This window comes from Euprymna scolopes, chromosome 39, assembly GCF_053919585.1.
Source record: "Euprymna scolopes isolate OS-2025 chromosome 39, ASM5391958v1, whole genome shotgun sequence".
Taxonomy (NCBI): Eukaryota; Metazoa; Mollusca; class Cephalopoda; order Sepiida; family Sepiolidae; genus Euprymna; species Euprymna scolopes.
The window spans coordinates 24,265,112-24,282,818 of record NC_136520.1 but is presented as its reverse complement, the minus strand read 5'-3'; the positions used below and the strand labels follow the sequence as shown (position 1 = coordinate 24,282,818).

Below are 17,707 nucleotides of genomic sequence, written 5' to 3'. Positions count from 1 at the left end.
TATAACGCCCTGTTTATTTTATTCCTTCTGATTATGTTTCCTTTTGATTTTGAAATCTAGCTTTGATGTCTGCCCTGTGGACTCGCATCAATTTTTCTTATCAATTGAGTGCAATCATAAAGTAACAAAAAATGCACAAATAAAAAAAGTAATTCTTATTACAGTTTGCTTTTATCTTACAATTTAAAGAACACAGAATTATCGGAGTGTATCATGTAAAAGAAGTACATTGTCAATAATAAGAAAATATAAAGAAACAAGAAATTTTATGGAAAATAAGAAAAAAAAATGAGCATGCCTACATAACTATATCGTTTTTTGTGTATTAGTGTGTGTGATTGCTTATGTGTTCTTCATTTATCTTCTATATATATATATATGTATATATATATATATATATATATATATATATATATATAGATAGATAGATAGATAGATAGATAGATAATTCCATTTTCAAACTTTACTTGTCTAGCCACATTGATGAATCATATAGATGAGAAAACACATGTCTGTGGATTACTACATCTATATATTATAATCTCTATTGTATTAAATTAAAAAGTGTCAATTATAAGGCGAGATGATTATGGTATATGTATGAAGATTATTATTTCTTCTTCTAATCATTTAACATCACTCATGCATCAATTAACCATTTCGTCAAAACAATTTTATTTTTCTTTAAAATTAGGATTGATTATTGACTAACTCACCTGAAGCAGAACAAATAACATGTTGGGTATTCATCAGTGACTATTATAAAAGTTGTGTACGAGCAAATTGATTTTAATTACACTAGCATCTACTCTTGAATGGATCATTTGCACTGAAGCCGTTCTTGTTTTGTTTTTATCCTTTTTGTGATGACCTACATTTAAAATTACCACCTCATCAGCAAATGAATGTACATTATTAAGCATTTTTAGAATAAATTCACCGGATTTAATTACATTAAAGCCGAGTTAATCAACGTTTTCTTAAGGTTTTCTTTATATATATTTTAATCACACAAAATACGTTAAAACGTCCATTGATTTTGGAATTGAGTTATGTTTGAAAAAATCCATTTTAATCAGTCATAATTTGCAACTGACTCACTAAATCATCTATTACTAAGTTTTCATTACTGCCATCTTCTCTCACTGTTTAGTCCCCTCCTTCTTTCTTATCAAATTAGCCTGTCTCCTTCTCCTCTCTCTTCCTTTACTAATGGTAATAAAACTAACTATAAAATAGAAAAATAACTATAAAAAATCGAGAATATCACAATAGTATTACTTTTGTTTTACATATAGTTGGAAAGAAAAAAATATATGAGGATCGTTCCAAAAGTAAAGCCTCCTATCTTTTTAACTCAAAAAGTTGAAGAGGTATGAAAACAGGAGTGATACCATTAAAACGAGCACCCTTTTATGCTTCAGAATTTATTTTTGTACATAATCACCACCATATATCATTGCACACAAATGTAATGCTCATATCATTTATGTCCATGCAACACATGTCCTTAATCATCACAGGCCAAGCTTTACTTCTTTGCATCATCGCAATATGTACACATGACTGATAGACTTTTCCTTTGGTCAAGATTGATAATATTTTGCTAGTGGTCAGTAATGGCAAAAATTCTCTGAACTTACTCATCTAACTATTGCAATCAGCCTAACATCTGCTCCTTCCTATAGTTATTAAGCTAAAATAAAACATCTGAACAATCATGATAACTTCCCATCTAAATATAGTTTCTCAACATCAACAACAGGAAAATATAAGAACTGAAAATGAAGTTGAAAATAATATTTTCTATTGAAATGAACTGTGAATGCTTTATTACTAATACACTGGTTAGAAAGTCTTTTTCTCCTTTAGATTTGTTCATTTGTTGTCTATCATCTGTGTCAATTCATGTATACAGCTCTTTCTGAAGACATCGGACAGTTGGGATTGACAAACAAACTGAAACTGTCACTGCCCACATCAATAGGAAATATTATTTTTATCTTCTCTTTTAGATCTTTATTGGTTGTGAAGCAAGGATTGCGTACTCCCAACTACACGTCTTAGGTTTGATTCCACTTGCAAAGAGAAATGCAGGAGGACTATATACAATGCAGAAACAAGACAATACTCGGTATTTTTAAATGACCATTCAATTGTCACTTATCTTTGGTAATCCAACGAGAACAAGCATGCTATAGATGTCCTCATACTAGCATTAAATACTCACTTTGTCCATAGAAAATCATCATCATCATCCTAATTATCATATTTGTTTTAACGTCCATTTTACGTGCTGGCATGTGTTGGACAGTTTTTAAAAATTAACTTTCAAACTATCTCTGGCTAATCTTTGTTTATTCTTCTTTCTCTTAAATCTATCCTAATTATTTCCTTCCATATTTCATTTCGCCAATCCCTGCTATCTCAACTGTTCTACATCTAACCCAGGAGCTCACATTTATTCTTTCAACATGATGATACCAATGAAATTACCAACATCTGCACACATTTTCCTCTAATGTACAGATTTAATCTTCCGCTGTGGTCTTCAGATCTAAGCTTTAAAACTTTATAAAAATAAACGTTTTCCTCATCACACTACTTGTACCAAAATGAAGTGAAGTTCTTTTGTATAAATTATTAAGACTTTATTACCAGATGTCTTCAACTTAAGGAAGACGAGGAGGAAGTTAAAATCATTGTGTTAGCTGGTTTGTGAATCATGCTGAAATCTAAAATTAAAGACTTAAGCTTAAGGATTTTCAATTTGGAAGTCAATTTCTTCAAATTAAACCATTATTTATTAATCAGAAAAAGGAAAAACAATGTTTTTCACATTGTAAAAATTACTGCTTTAGTAATGTATATTCTCTCTATTCATTTTCTGTCAACCAACCACATGTTTCTATTTGCATACAAATTCTAAAAACGTTTTCTTAAGACAGCCTTGTAACTCTCACTTCCCTTATTTTATCCTTTAGTCCTCATATTCCATAAGTAATGTTTCTGATAAAGAGGGAAGAATTGCTTTTTTTGGTGTGGGGAGGGTTAGGATCTATCAATCTAACACTTATTGTTGGTTAGTTTTTAACCCTGAACTAGTATTTTCTTCTTTTTTTTTTTTTAGTTTGCATCAAGTGGCTTCATACCTTGTCTGGAGCAATTTCCATTAAAAAATTTACTGTACTTGTACTAAAATAAAGTAAAGTTCTTTTATATATATTATTAACGACTTTGTCACTAGACATTTTCAAGTAAAGTAAGTCTGATTCATCAGACTACTGTTCTCATCTTGAGTGTAATTTTCACAATGTTTCGGTAGATGTAACCTCCGACCTTCTTCAGGTGTATCTAAACAAAGGGTTCTGCTCAATTTCCCGATTTCGACAGAAACATTCCCGAGTACGACACGGTATACCCGAAGAAGGTGTTAGAGGTTACATTGACCGAAACATTGTGAAATTCACGCTGAAGATGAGAACAGTAGTCCAAAAAATCCAAATAATACGAATAACCAATCATCATCTCCAAAATTCAGAAACATCAAACTAAGGTAAGGTAAAGACGTTGAGAAGGAAGTTTGTAAATCATACTAAAATCATAATAAACTATAAAAATACCCATTTTAGGATAGGATAAAATTAATTCTCCAAACAGATGTCTCCTTATGAAGATTAAAATCAAATATAATGCTAATAAACCTCATGTCTAGAATCATCATCATTATCATGACGAGTTCCTTGTCCGGACCAATGTGACTCTTCAGAGTTTCCTGTCTTCCATCAGCTGCCTCAGATCTTCAAGTTCACAGTTGGCGCCGTTTGCTATTTGCTGGATGTACGTGGATCTAGGTCGTCCTTTGCTGGAGTCCATAGTAATACATCACTAACCAATTCATGCTTGCTCCTCAGACAATGACCAGCAAATCGTAGGCGTCTTTCTCTGATGGTATTAGATATGGCAGGTAGGTTGCCATAAAGTTGCTGCTTCGTGCAATGATTTTGCCAAGATATATTTAATACTGTTTGTAGCATACGGGTGTATGCGCCGTCTAGTTTTCCTTCCAATCTTTTGGTGAGTGTCCAGGTTGTAGCACCATAAACAAGGACAGACTCTACCACTGCCCTGAAGAACTGCCTTTTCAGTTTGTTAGTTAGTCCTGAAGTCCATACTGAACACAACCCATCCAATGCGACTCATGCTTTTAAGATAAAATTTTGATATCTCTCTCTGTGGAAACTATGTTGCTGGCCAGATACGTAAACTCAGCGACTTCTTTCAGTGTTGATCCAACCAGAGCCCTGATCTCTCCTTTCACATTGAAAGTCATAAACTTTGTCTTATCCGCATTTATGTGGAGACCAATTTGCAGCTTACGTAACAGTGTTTGCACATCAGCAGTGTTGTTCGCGAACAAAGCAATATCGTCTGCATATCTGCATCAGTTATGTGTGCTGATTGATGACGTCTGTTTCTGGATTCATTTAGGGTGAAGCCTAGCATGTTGTGTATATCAACAGACGTGCGAAGTACAAAGTCAAGACACAATAAAAAGAAAAGGGGCTAGAGTATCTCCTTGTATAACACCGGTGTGGATGTTAAAAAATTCAGTGTCCCCATCTGGGGACCTGACCATTGCTCGAGTGTGCTCATATAGCATCATGATAGCATTAATGACTTCATTTGGAATGCTATATGCTTTTAATATGCTGGCCATTTTTTATCTATGTACGGAGTCGAATGCTTTGGAGAAATCTACAAAGACCATGACTGCCTCAATGTTTTTTTTGCTTTGACTCCTTCAATCAGTCTCCTAACAGTAAGTATTTGACTAGTAGTAGAGCGATTCTTTCTAAATCTATTTTGGTTCTTCCTGAGCACTTCTTCGATCTTTGGTTGGATACGGTTGAGAAGCATGGCATTGTAGATTTTTGCTGCAATTGGAGTGAGTGTTATTGCTCTGTAATTGCTTGGTATACTTATGTCACCCTTCTTAGGGAAGGGAAGTATGCATCCTTCCCTCCATATATGAATAACTTTTTGATTATATACAGCATTGCATGAATTAAGAAGTATGTCATTGAAACCACCTGTCTTCCATACTTCAGGAGGTATGTTATCTAAGCCTGCAACTTTACGATTCTTGGTCTTCTTTAGTACATTTAGAAGTTCCTCCATTGTAAAATCACTCTTCTCAATATCGAGTTCCTGTACAACAATCGGCTGAATTGGTTGGTCTGTTACTTCTGGTTTGTTTCTGAGTAGCTTTTCAAAATGTGCTTTCCATTTCGAACATGCATTTTCCGGAGTGTTTGCCTTTAACTTAGCTTTGGCAGGTCATTTGCACCCAGATATCTCATTTACTACTTGCCAAACCAGATAGGATTGTTTGTTATCTGCTGCATTCTGGATTCGATCTATTTGTCCTTGAACTTCTGTTGTTCTAATAGGTACATCATACTAAGCTCTTGAAGCGCCTGCTTCCTTAATTTTGTATTCTGTCGAGTGGGGTATTTATGTTGCTTTTTGATTATGTTTTTTAACTTTTATTGTTTTAATATTATTTTATCATTTTCCCATGGTACTTTTCGCTTTACCTTGGGTTTCAGAGGTATACACTTCTTTGCTGCTTCTTGGTGCGATCTAACGAAGTTTTCATAGGTGGTATTAGCTGTTGGTTCCTGCTCTTGTGCTTGTAAAGCATCAAATCTGTTTCACCGTTCGACTATGAATCTCTGTTTGATCGGATTGTCATGTGACAACGTTGACCAGTTGCAGGGCTGTCTAGATGATTTTTTAGTTTTGTTCGCTTGTAGACTTAACTTCAACTTAGAGGTTACAATCCTATGATCAGTAGACACACGATAGAAACTGCTATAAGCTTCACAGTTATGACAGCTATTGATCCACTTCTTATTCATAAAAAGATAGTCCAGTTGTGCCTTGTCTCCATTTGGAGATTGATGGGTCCAGAGCTTACCGGGTCTTTTCTGAAAACGGGTATTCATGTATTGAAGGTTGTTTTCAAGGAGAAAAGTTAATAGATACTCTCCATTTCGGTTTGTTCCATCATGGAAAGAGAACTTATGCTTGTTGTCTTCCCGTCCTATATGTGCATTCATGTCACCCTCCGATAACCAATAAATTATGTTTGGGGATTGAGCGCACTATTGCTGAAAATTCATCGTAGAAATTCAGGATCTCTTGTTTGTTACTGACGTTGGTAGGGCTACAGCCCTACCAACAAATAACAGTAGTAGCAGGATTACCACTGAAAGTATCAAGAATTATCCTTTGTGTTATCTTCTCAGCACTGTTCAATGATTTCAATGCTCGAGGGCTAAGCAGAAGTCCTACTCCACCAATGGTACTATTTGTCGAATTTTTTCATGCTGACGCTGATACTAGTGTCCAGCTGTTACCAATTTCATGGTACTTTATGTCCATATCGTTGTGGAAGAGACGGTGCTCTTGAATACACACAATATCGATATCATGTTCTTTGGATGAAGCAACAAGTTCTGATATTTGAGATGTGGGTTGAAGTGTCCGTACATTAAAAATGGATATTTAGATAGTATGTCTACATTTTGCTAGCCTAGGTTTTGGTGCTGTAGTAAACTTGTCGATAGCTGTGGCCAGTGCCGGCACACCAAGTAGCGACACTTGGTTACCTGTGTGGCAGTCAATGAAATTCTGATTTGATTTAGAGTCATATTGAATCTTTCGATAGCTCAGATAATATCACCTGTGTGAGCTACGTCTACAGGCGAATCGCAGTAGTTTCTCAATTAGACTAGTTGAACCTGACCGTTGATCTCTTAATGATTCTTCTGCTCAGCATCTTTTGTGCCCTGCCATTGACTGATTCTTTAGTTCTTCCACTAAGGCGCATAACTGTCATCCTGTGCCCTATGATGTTACCAGGGCCCATTAGCCAGTTCAGGTTCTACATCAGTCTTCCGTCATGAGAGGTCCTACAAGATTACCGTAGACTATATCCTCGTTCTGCCATGATTTAGGTCTGAAGCGAGTGTTTCTTTCATCCGACGGTATAGCCTATTGAGTTAATCCTATACTGTTGTAATTATGACGTAAGGTGGGCATTTGTGGAGATTCAAATACTTTTTATCACCAGAATCGGTATACTCTTTGCAGCAGTTTTGAAGTAATGAAAAAGAAAAAGAAAATCCTTTAAGATGATTCTGTCCAACTAACAAAAGACACAATCGACGTCCAACTAAATTTGAAAATATTTTTTTTGTTTTGCTTGTAGTTTTTTATCACAGGATCGATATGCTCTTGCAGCATTTTTAAAATAATAAAAAAAATCCTTTACTCACATAAGATGAATCTGTTCAACTGACAAAAGACACAATCAACATCCAACTAAATTTGAAATCCTTATTCCAATTTTATTCAAAATCTATTACATGATTATAATTCTAGAAAATGTCTAGTATTAAGCATGCATAACTGTTATAGTGTGTTAAGAAAAAATTGAGATTCAGGGAATTTTGCTTTATTAGCATCTAAGGATGAAATCTTGATCTAATGATGACTATAGATCAAATTTAATGCAAATATGAAATGTGAGTTTGTAGCCTTATTATGTGCCATAAAAGCTTTTTAAAATGCCTCAAAGAAAGTAAAATTTAGGGAATATGCATTAATTGATACTTATTGTTAAAATTTAACAAAAGTTGGAAGTATCTTAATTTTCATAAAGGGCTTTTATCCCTCTTTGCCCTTCACTGCATCAAACTAAATTAAAGTAAATATAGCCCATATTAACTAGCTTTACGCCAAGCAGCTATTTCAAAACTCATAATGATTCGTTAATTACTTTAGAAGTAGATCCTATACATAGAAATATGCAAAGATACTAGCAGGGAGATACAACGTTGCCTGGGATTGAATGAGGATCAACAAATGTTTAACCCTCCAATACTTTCATTGTCATTAAAATTGGTGAAATCGTCCATTTTTTTAATCAAATCGAATGACTGCCTGCTCTAGTTGGGAACCCACCGTAGTGTACCAGAAGAAAGCTTCACATGAATTCCCGCAATGACTTAGTCCGCAATACATTGTAGTCTACATTGCACTGTAGAGAACCTACTGTTTATTTCATAAAATTATTTTTCTATAATGGCTTGAATTCACGTTTAAAATGCTAAAGTCAAGTATCATGGTTTAATTGTACACTAAACAGAAACATTTATTTCAAATGTGCCATGGTCTTATCAAAGAAACTTGATTTTATTCAGAGCTTTTCTGCTTTTACAGTGATAAAACTTCTCAAATGTACTTGTGATATTTGACAGTATAGTTAACTTTGGTCGAAGTCAGATTGTTAGTTCTTCAATCAAATTTTTTAGATTATAGAGGCATTCCGACACACAACCTTTCTAAGAACACTCCCAGGCACATAAAATGTATTTGTGTGAAATTTCCAAAAAGAAAAATCAGCCCAGCCGTTTTGTGAGTCAATAGGTAATGAACACACTCACACAGTATCTTTTATATATAAGTAGAGATACGCATACTAAACTTTATATAGAGATAAATGTGCAAGAAATGTATATGCCAATGGTACATGAATGATACTCACAGAAAGATTCATTTTGAGAGCAATTTGCAGATTTTATGTTTGTCTCTGAATGATTCTCATTTTCCTGAAGAGGAATAAAAAACAAATTATTAAAAACCAGCAAAAAAATACAAAATGTCGGTAGGGAATCAAATAAAAATTCCAAAAAGAAAATTCCAACATCTGATTGCACAAACAATGTGATTAGCAATGATGATGCTTAATTATTAATTATTGGTGTGTAACTTGAATAAATCATCCATTCTCTAAAAGTGTGTTGCTCAAATTAATTGCATCGTTATTGTAAGAAAGTTTGTTTCAGCTACATCCCAGCAACCAGTTGTTCAACGATGTGTGCAAAGAAAAAAGAACAGCAACAATAACTCATACACATAATTCGAAAACTAGAGTCAAGTCATCATCATGTTTTCTATAACTGGCTCTGTCAACTGACCCAACTACCTAAACTGTTCTACACCTATTAACCCAATAACTCTCATCCATTCTTTTAACATTATCTAAAGATTATGTTACAGTTTAAGATTCAGCTTTTATGTTTACTTTTGGGTGAATACCTTTAAGAAAGGTAATACCCTAATTTCTCCTGTGTTAGTGCTACTGACATACCAGAAGAACAGTGATCTGCCTAGCTGCATAATAAATCACCAATGGTGATCCATTAGGAGTCATGAGGGAAGAAAAGAAATCTAAAAGGTATTATACATGATATCCTAGCAGTGAATTAATTAAAGAGTTCATCTACTCAAACAAACAAACAAAAAAACTGGAGAAGGCCAAAGATTATAACAGTTGAAATGTTGTGAACAGTACAAGAATCAAGATGCCATTAATGACTTGAAAAATATAATGTAAAAAAAAATTACCATCAGTTACAATTAGAAATTGATGCTTGAGATATTAAGCCTTTTATCTGGTAAAATTTGGTTGGTAATTCTAAATATATCAACTTTTCCTCTATCAGTCTGAAGCAAGATGCCCCCCCTCCCGCTCCCACCTCAAAATGTCACTTATGGAATTGTCAAAATCCATAATTCGTTTTGAAATCTTATCACATCTAATTCAAATAAACTTCAGTCTATGCCTGACTTGTAAACCAAGTATCAGTTATAAATGTCCAGCAGTCTTTGTTTAATCAATATGCACATTAATATACACATTTGTATTGCAAGTACACCTTAATACAGTGTGCAAAATTGCCAGTTAAGAGGTAGCATACTGACTTGAAATGCGGTTATACTGACACAAATGAAGCTGAATACTCAGGTGACCCAAACATCTAAAAAAAATTGTCCCTAAAACATTTAAAAAATCCAAACTCATTTTCGCTATATTTCTGAATTTTTGAGATGAAGATTGATTATTCATATTATTTGGATCCTTCAGACTACTGTTCTCATCTTGACGTATAGTGATAAAAAGTAGTAAGATTGTACATCTAAAAACAAAAATAGGTTTCAGGTTCCTCAAATTCATACCAGAATTGTCTGCAAGGGCCTGTGGCATAGTGGATAAAGTACTTGGTAAATTCAGTTGTTTTTAGAGCTTAAAGGTTCAATCTTCAAGGTGGACATATTTAAAAATACAATTGTGAATTACTTAGCACTTCTACTCAGTCGTGGCTGATGGAACGAGAACATGCTATCTCCCTCCCTTGGATTAAATAAAGGGTTCCATTCAAAATTCAAAGCAGATTCGCTCACAGAAAGATACCCAAATTTCAACACGATACATCTGAAGAAACATTGTGAAAATGACACTCAAGATGAAAACAGTAGTCTAAGGAATTCAAGATATCAGAAGGCAATGTATTCATAATTTTATATAAGCATTCTAAGAAATCTGTATTTAAAGTAGGTGCAATATTGCTCATGATTAGTCAAAAACAATCAATGATTCAAAGCATTTTTTGCAAACTGCTTCAATGCAACAAAAAAGAGTTTTTGTGTCAATATATGACAATGGATTAAACATGGTTTCACCACTTCACTCTGGAGTAAAATCAGTAGTAATCTGAATGGACAGCAACATATGAAAGCCGTCCAAAAGTGATGGAGCATCTATATGGTCATATTTAAAGTCAGCATACCATCTCTTAATTGTTATTTTCAATGGAGCAGAGTCCGAATAACACTTATTATATACTGTCGCTTTACTTGAATATTATTTTCTTCCATCAGAAAACAATGCTTTATCAACTCAAAAATTGTTTTGCAAATATTGAACAGCTGCTTCACTTAACTGTAATTTGTAAACCAACCATCTGATTGGATTAAAATTTTTACATATACCATTTATAAAAATCATATGGAGTTTTTATTAATTACACCATCTATATCAGGATCAAGATTTATTGAGTGACTAGGGGGGAGAGCCACATTGCCCAGGTGTTTAGGTGATGTAGTAAGGGAACTGGGGAGGGGGGTTCAAACAAGAGTAGCGGGGCGGGGGGGGGGGTATAGTAAGGAACCCTGAAAAAAAAAAAAAAAGTGGCAGTAGTGTGCATGTGTGTGGGTGGGGAGGCATCAAAACAACAGTAGACAGAGGTGTTAAAAAAAAAAAAAGTGGTAGTAGGCAGGCAAGTTCAAACCCATAACGTGAAGAAGAAAAAGTTTTTTTTAAAAAAAAGTGACGTCTTAGCCGATGTCTTCATGGCCCGACTGGAAGTGGAGAGCATTGAAATTAAGCATAGTCAATTGAAAAGAAGACAATGATTGGCTAAAATGGCAACGCAAAAATGGATTCCTCCTTGTACAAAACTGCCGAGTTTAGGGTGAAGGAATTAATGTTTGGGCTAATTTTTTTATATTTGTCCTCCGAAGGACAGAGGTATAAAATGATGCCGGCTTTGTCGGTCCCGTTGCTTCTGTCGAAAATTTTTGCAAGATATACAGACACATACACACATTTTGCTTTTTATATATTATAGACCAGTGGGGGTGCCCGGCATTGCCCGGGTGTTTGTGGGTGTGTGTGTGTGTGTGTGTGTGTGTGTGTGTAGAAAAAAAGTTTTGGTAGGTAGGTAAGCTTGAATCCGAAGCCTTGAAGTGGAGGTGGAGGTGGAAAAGAAAATGTGACATATTACCGCAACGCTAAGAAGGCAGAGAAGTGAAAATAGTTGAAATTAAACGATTCAAAAATGCAGTTGCTTAAACGAACATCTGCTTTTCTAAGTCAAATACCACGCCATAGGTGAATAAAATCATGCAGTTAATTCTGGCTTCAAGCCAGCTAAGCTTGAAGGATTTCTTTGTTTCCCCAAGATATTAACCAATATGAATAGCTGTTCGAACTCACATAAAAAAAAAAAAAAATGTTTTTCATACGACAAAAGGAGGGTGGACCTGTAAATTCACCCTTGTCCGTTCGTCTGTTCGCACTTTTCTCAATAACTACGCTTTGGAATTTTTGGAAATTTTGCAAACATTAAACATGATATGAGTAAAAAAGTAAAAAACCAACTCTCCATAAAAAGGAGAGTGTCTAAATGAATAGCAATTGTCTGAGATGAGGGGTTTTCCCAGAATTGATCAAAGCTTATTGCTTCCTGGATGTCTCGGCACAAAGGGCTGAGAAGCGCATTTTGCTTTCGATTTAGTTTTGCTTTTTAAGGAAAAACATGAACAAACAGGCGGGACCATGGAATAGCGTGAATTTTATAAAATAAAAGGCGCTCAAATAACAGATAGAGATGACCTATTGTAAATTGTGAATATTATAATCTAGGGAGTATATAAAAAGTTGTAAGAATTAGTGCCCCCCCCCCTCTAGAGTTTTACTTTTATATAATAAATTAACTGTACCTACTTGGTTCCTGTTCAGGATCCATTAGTTAGACATCTTAATATTAAAATAGGCAAAAAACAAATAAAAATAAAAATAAGAATATTGTGTATACAAACAATCTATATATCTATGAAAGTGAAAGTGTCTGTCTGTGTACATTTCCCTGTCAATTTTAAGCCTACAGATTCGAAATTTGATATACAGGGTATTGAGATTTGGGAAAATTTTGTAATCCATTTTCAGCCAGAAAATTGGCTGTTAACGGGTCAAAGTTCAATGATTTGACCTTTGAAAACTCTACCAAACTCCTCCAACAATTTTAGGTATAAACACTTGAAATTTTAAATATAGGTTCCTTGGACATGGATCTAACTTAATAACTTGATTTGAGCCCAAAACAATAGACATTAAGGGGTCATAATAGGAGTCAAAGTTTTTAAAAAATTGACCTCTGGGGTCTCTACCAAATTACTCAGACAATTTCTGGTCTAAACATTTGAAATTTTACATAAAGGTTTATTCAGAGATAGGGCAAGCTTTTTAATTGATTTGGGTAAAAATTTGAGCTATCAATATATAAATGTATGTATGTTTGCATGTCTGCCTAAAACTTTCGACAGAGGCGACGGATTTTCACAAGATCAGTATCGTTTTGAAGCCCAACCCTTTAGATGACAAATACCGAAAAATTGGCTAAAACATTAAATTCTTCACCCTCAACTGGACACTTTTCTACAGGGAAGGGTCACTTTTTTCACCCATATTTTCAAAAGTCATCCCCTCTTTTCGATTGTTTAGCCTTAATTTAAACATAGATCATTTCCGGTTTGGCGGTAGTCATAACAGCAAAGACGTCACATTTTTCCCCCTATTCTTTTCCTGCTTCTCGGTATGGGTTCAAGCCTGCCTTCCTACTACTACTTATTTATTATTTTTTTTTTTTGCTCAACACACACCTCCAAACACCTGGGCAACACCGGCCACCCATGCTAGTACATACACAAAGTGGAAATAAAACGGTTTTAATATAAATAAGACAATAAAAGATGGAAAAATTGCTACATTTATAAATCAAATAATGTACATGAGAAGTCATTTGTCAATCTTTTTAAGATTTATCTCTCCTGCATCATTTGATTCATTACTTAAAATTGCCGAAATAATTCTTTTATCAAACAGATCGAAACCAAAGACATCTCAATATTATATAAATGGTTAGTTAAAATCAAATCTCAATGTAGTACTTGCCTGTGTAACAACAGAAAGTTTACTTGTTAAGTTAAAATATTGGAACAACACGATGGAAAGAAAAGGTCTGAAAGTAAAGCTCACCAAGACACAAAGTGATGATCAGTAGTTGTAGTATATGAAAGATCTCAAAAAGAGGTAAATTCCCCTGCTTCGTTTGTGAAAGCGTACTACTTACAAGCATTAGGTACACACTAAAAAAATGCAGTAAAATTACTTATAGGTTGAGAGAGGATAACCAATTTGCGTGTAAAACATGTGAGATAATGGAGATGTATGTAAACTCAGATGTATAAAAAATATATTTTGATGGGAAATTCATTAAGGTTGTTCATAAATTTTGTTACTTTGGTGATATCATTGGAGCACAGGGAAGAGGTGGTGCTAGTGTGATAGCAATTAGTAATTATTAGGAGTGGATGGAATTAGTTCAGAGTACCTATGCCATTACTAACCAACATAGCATTATTGCTGTCGACTAAGTGAAAGGTTTATCAGACATGTGTATGCAGTGTGATGATGTATGGAAGTGAAACCTGACCAATCAGAGTTGAGGGCATGTGTTGCTTGGAGAGAAATGATATGAGAATGATGTTTTGGATATGGAATGTGAGTATTATAAACAGGCTTAGATGTAATGACCTCAGAAGGAGATTAAATCTGGACAGTATTGGGAGCTGTGCTTAGAACAAGAGACTTTGTTAGTTTGGTCATTGAAAGAATGGATAAGAATTTTTGGATTAGGGGATATAGACCAAATGAAATAGGAGGCTCATCCCACAGGGTCAAGGAAAACAAAGGAGTAAGTGATAAGAAAGAGCTTGAGAGAAAGGCAGATACTTAAAGACCTGGCAGAGATAAGTCAGTTTATAATTTCTTAAAGCTATCCAACACATGCCAGCATAAAATGCAGATGTTAAATCGAATATAATGATGATAATGCTAATCAAATCTGATGGTATATCCAAATTCTAAAATAATTTTATATATATAAGCGACCGTCCCTTTTTTTAAAATCAAAATGATAAATAACTTAAATGTTAAAATTTAAATTGTATCAAAAATTAAAATAATCAAAATTGGTTTCAGATAAATAGTTTTGTCATCCATTTTTTTTTTCATTAACTTTTTTTGAAGTTCTCAACATTTTGGTTACTTTCTTGCAGAAAACAGAAAATCCGTATCTCATTTTCTGACATTAAACAAATTAATCTATTGTAGTTGAGGGTGACAAGACAAATTCCTTTTGATTGGGTTACTATAATGAGATGTAAGGAAGTGGGACAATCCATTCTCTTGATTACTCCACTTAGTCTTGATCCTCACCTTATAATGTTGTGTATTTAACAAGAACTATCACATACAATTTTAAAATTTTTTTTAGTATGACTCAAGATGATGATTGAACTTCTGTTTCTTGACCCTTTAGCAAACATTCTAACCATTATGCCAAACGGACCAGTCAAATAAATGAATGAATCATTTCCAAAGGCAACCCAAATGTTCCATTTTAGTTGGCTACTAGAAGTAGATGTAAAGGAGTCGCCCACTTTTTCCCTGGATTGATCCACTTTCCTTTATAATGCTGAGTTCCAGATTGCAGTCCTTCGCATGACTCAATCAATCATTTAACCTCAATTTCCTAGCGAACACTAACTAATATGCCAAATGGGTCATTCAAATAAATTGATTAACCATAGTTAAAGGCAACCCAAAGATTCCCTTTCAGTTGGCTACTACACCAAGATGTAAGGGAGGAGGCCACATCTTTCCTTGAATTGATCCACTTTCCATTGATTCTCACTTTATAATGCTAAATATTTAGGAAGGAGGAATCAATTACAATTTTTTGAGTCTTTGATATGACAGCTGAGGATTAAACCCTGGTCTCGAGATCAATTAACAAGCACTGACCATTTTATCAAAAGGCATACTTAAGTTATCTTTTCTATATAATAATTTGATTGCAGAAATCCCCCTTTGGATCAAATTACGATAGGTTTGCAATGATAGATGGCACATCCAAATTTATATATAATTGAATCCATTCAAAACATATCGCTAAAACAAAAACAAACACCATCTAAGTAAATCGCGATATATCCAGACAGTCGTGCAAGATGGATGAGCAGTAAGGGGTTTAGGCTCATTAGCGTGGGGTCCCGATTTCGAATCTCGCTAGATTCAGCCACTGTGATGAGTCATAGACGACAAAACACGTGTCAGTGAATAATTATATGTGAAAAATAATATATATACCGCTCCTCATGTGAAGGTACCAAATTGGTTAAAAGGAAAATTATTCCCAACTCGCATTTAGGTAAAAATGCACTTTCATAAATAATTGAATCCATTCAAAACATATTACTAAAACAAAAACAAACAACATCCTGATGAATCCTACAGTGGATGAAACGCAGAATATTCAGTGTAGCTTAGTCGCCATATATATTTTATAAATTACTAACTAGCTCTACCTACGTATTGAGCACTTTTGAAGTAAATACTTTAAATCTATACTTTCGTATATTAAATTTATGTGAGTAAATGAAGTAGTTATATATATATATATATATATATATATATATATATATATATATATATATATATATATATATATAAAAGAAGGGGATGATAATTAGTAGGATGGATTCAACTAAACACTAAATAACAATATTTTTAAATAGGCACATAAAATAGTGGAGACGGGCACCACAGGTAACAAATATTTTTTTTAAATGATGACATGAATTGGTTAGCCTAACTTTACTTTGAGTAAAAGACTGGATTCAATATTTAAAATAATTTTGTTCATATGTTTTAAGGGTGGTGGTGTCTAATCAACACTACTGGAGACTCATGATGTAAAATTCTGTCTTGTTTTTAAATCCCCGAAACAGTGTTTCATGGTAAATAACTGATGATCCCTTTAAGAAGATTGGTACTATTGTTTGTTCATGTAAGTTAAACTATTCAGTGATACGGGAGATTAATTGACTTACTGACAAAATAATGTTCTAACGAAGGACAATTTAAAAAAAATAGTTTTTAAGGTTTTAAAGAAACCTCCAAGACTATGTATCGATCGATAGATGGGAAAGTAGATACACATGATGCATAAATTTATTTCTAGAGAAAAGAGATAGAGTTATGTATTAATTTTAATATATTATTCTCCTCATTTTATAAGCACAATTAGTTTTACAACTTGAATCTGAAATAAAATATATTCAATTGAATAGATAAAAATTGTCTCTCGTTTGAAAAATAGTTCATATTTATTTAATGTAGCTGATATGAATTATTATCTCAGCACAGGAATGCACATAAGTATTAGACGATGATAAATGATTCCAACTATTTTCATTTATTCATCTCGTGAATTATTCTGTATTGTTTAAAACAAAAATGTCATTTCTGGACTTGAATAAATGTAATACATCTTTTCTATATAATAATTTGATTGCAGAAATTCCCCTCTGGACCAAATTACGATAGGTTCGCAATGATAGATGCCACATTCGAATTTATTGCGTCTAAACTTTTACTCACCATCTTATGTAATTTATGAACACCATCACAGCCATATTTATTCGATGTAATAAAATCTTATCTTATATTTCCTAGGAGCGAAATTATCACCATTGCCAAAATCTAAAGACGGAGTAGCTCATATTTTTCCCTCTAACTAAAAAGTCCTCCCGCTCTCTTAAACAGGACCGAGTACTTCTACAAACATTATGCCCATACTGACCTGACACCATTATTAACTGGATTGCGCATTCATACACTTACAACTACCAGTGCACTTTGCTATTCAAAAATACTGATTTCTCCCCCCATAACAGCCCACCTATTGTCATTGGCTGCACGATGACATTGTAACACCGCAGCCCTAATTCACTACGGCTGTTCAGTCGCCACACATTGTTATACATCATTTATTCCATTTAAAATTACACATGCCATCACGCATTGCTGTGAATCATTTAATCACTGTAAAGTTACACATGCCTTTTTCTATTACTTGCATTACCGTTATTTACGTATTGTTAAAAC

The 17,707-nt window shown here is 33.9% G+C and overlaps 1 protein-coding gene across 1 annotated transcript in view; it reads right to left on the bottom strand.

Annotated features, from left to right (window-relative positions):
• Positions 1-17,707, bottom strand: part of LOC145263940 (uncharacterized) — a 756,801-nt gene that overhangs the window by 470,243 nt on the left and 268,851 nt on the right. The window contains exon 4 of the mRNA XM_080121014.1: positions 8,618-8,681. Within this exon, the coding sequence (XP_079977140.1) occupies positions 8,618-8,681 (64 nt within the window). The remainder of the gene's footprint in view (positions 1-8,617; positions 8,682-17,707) is intronic.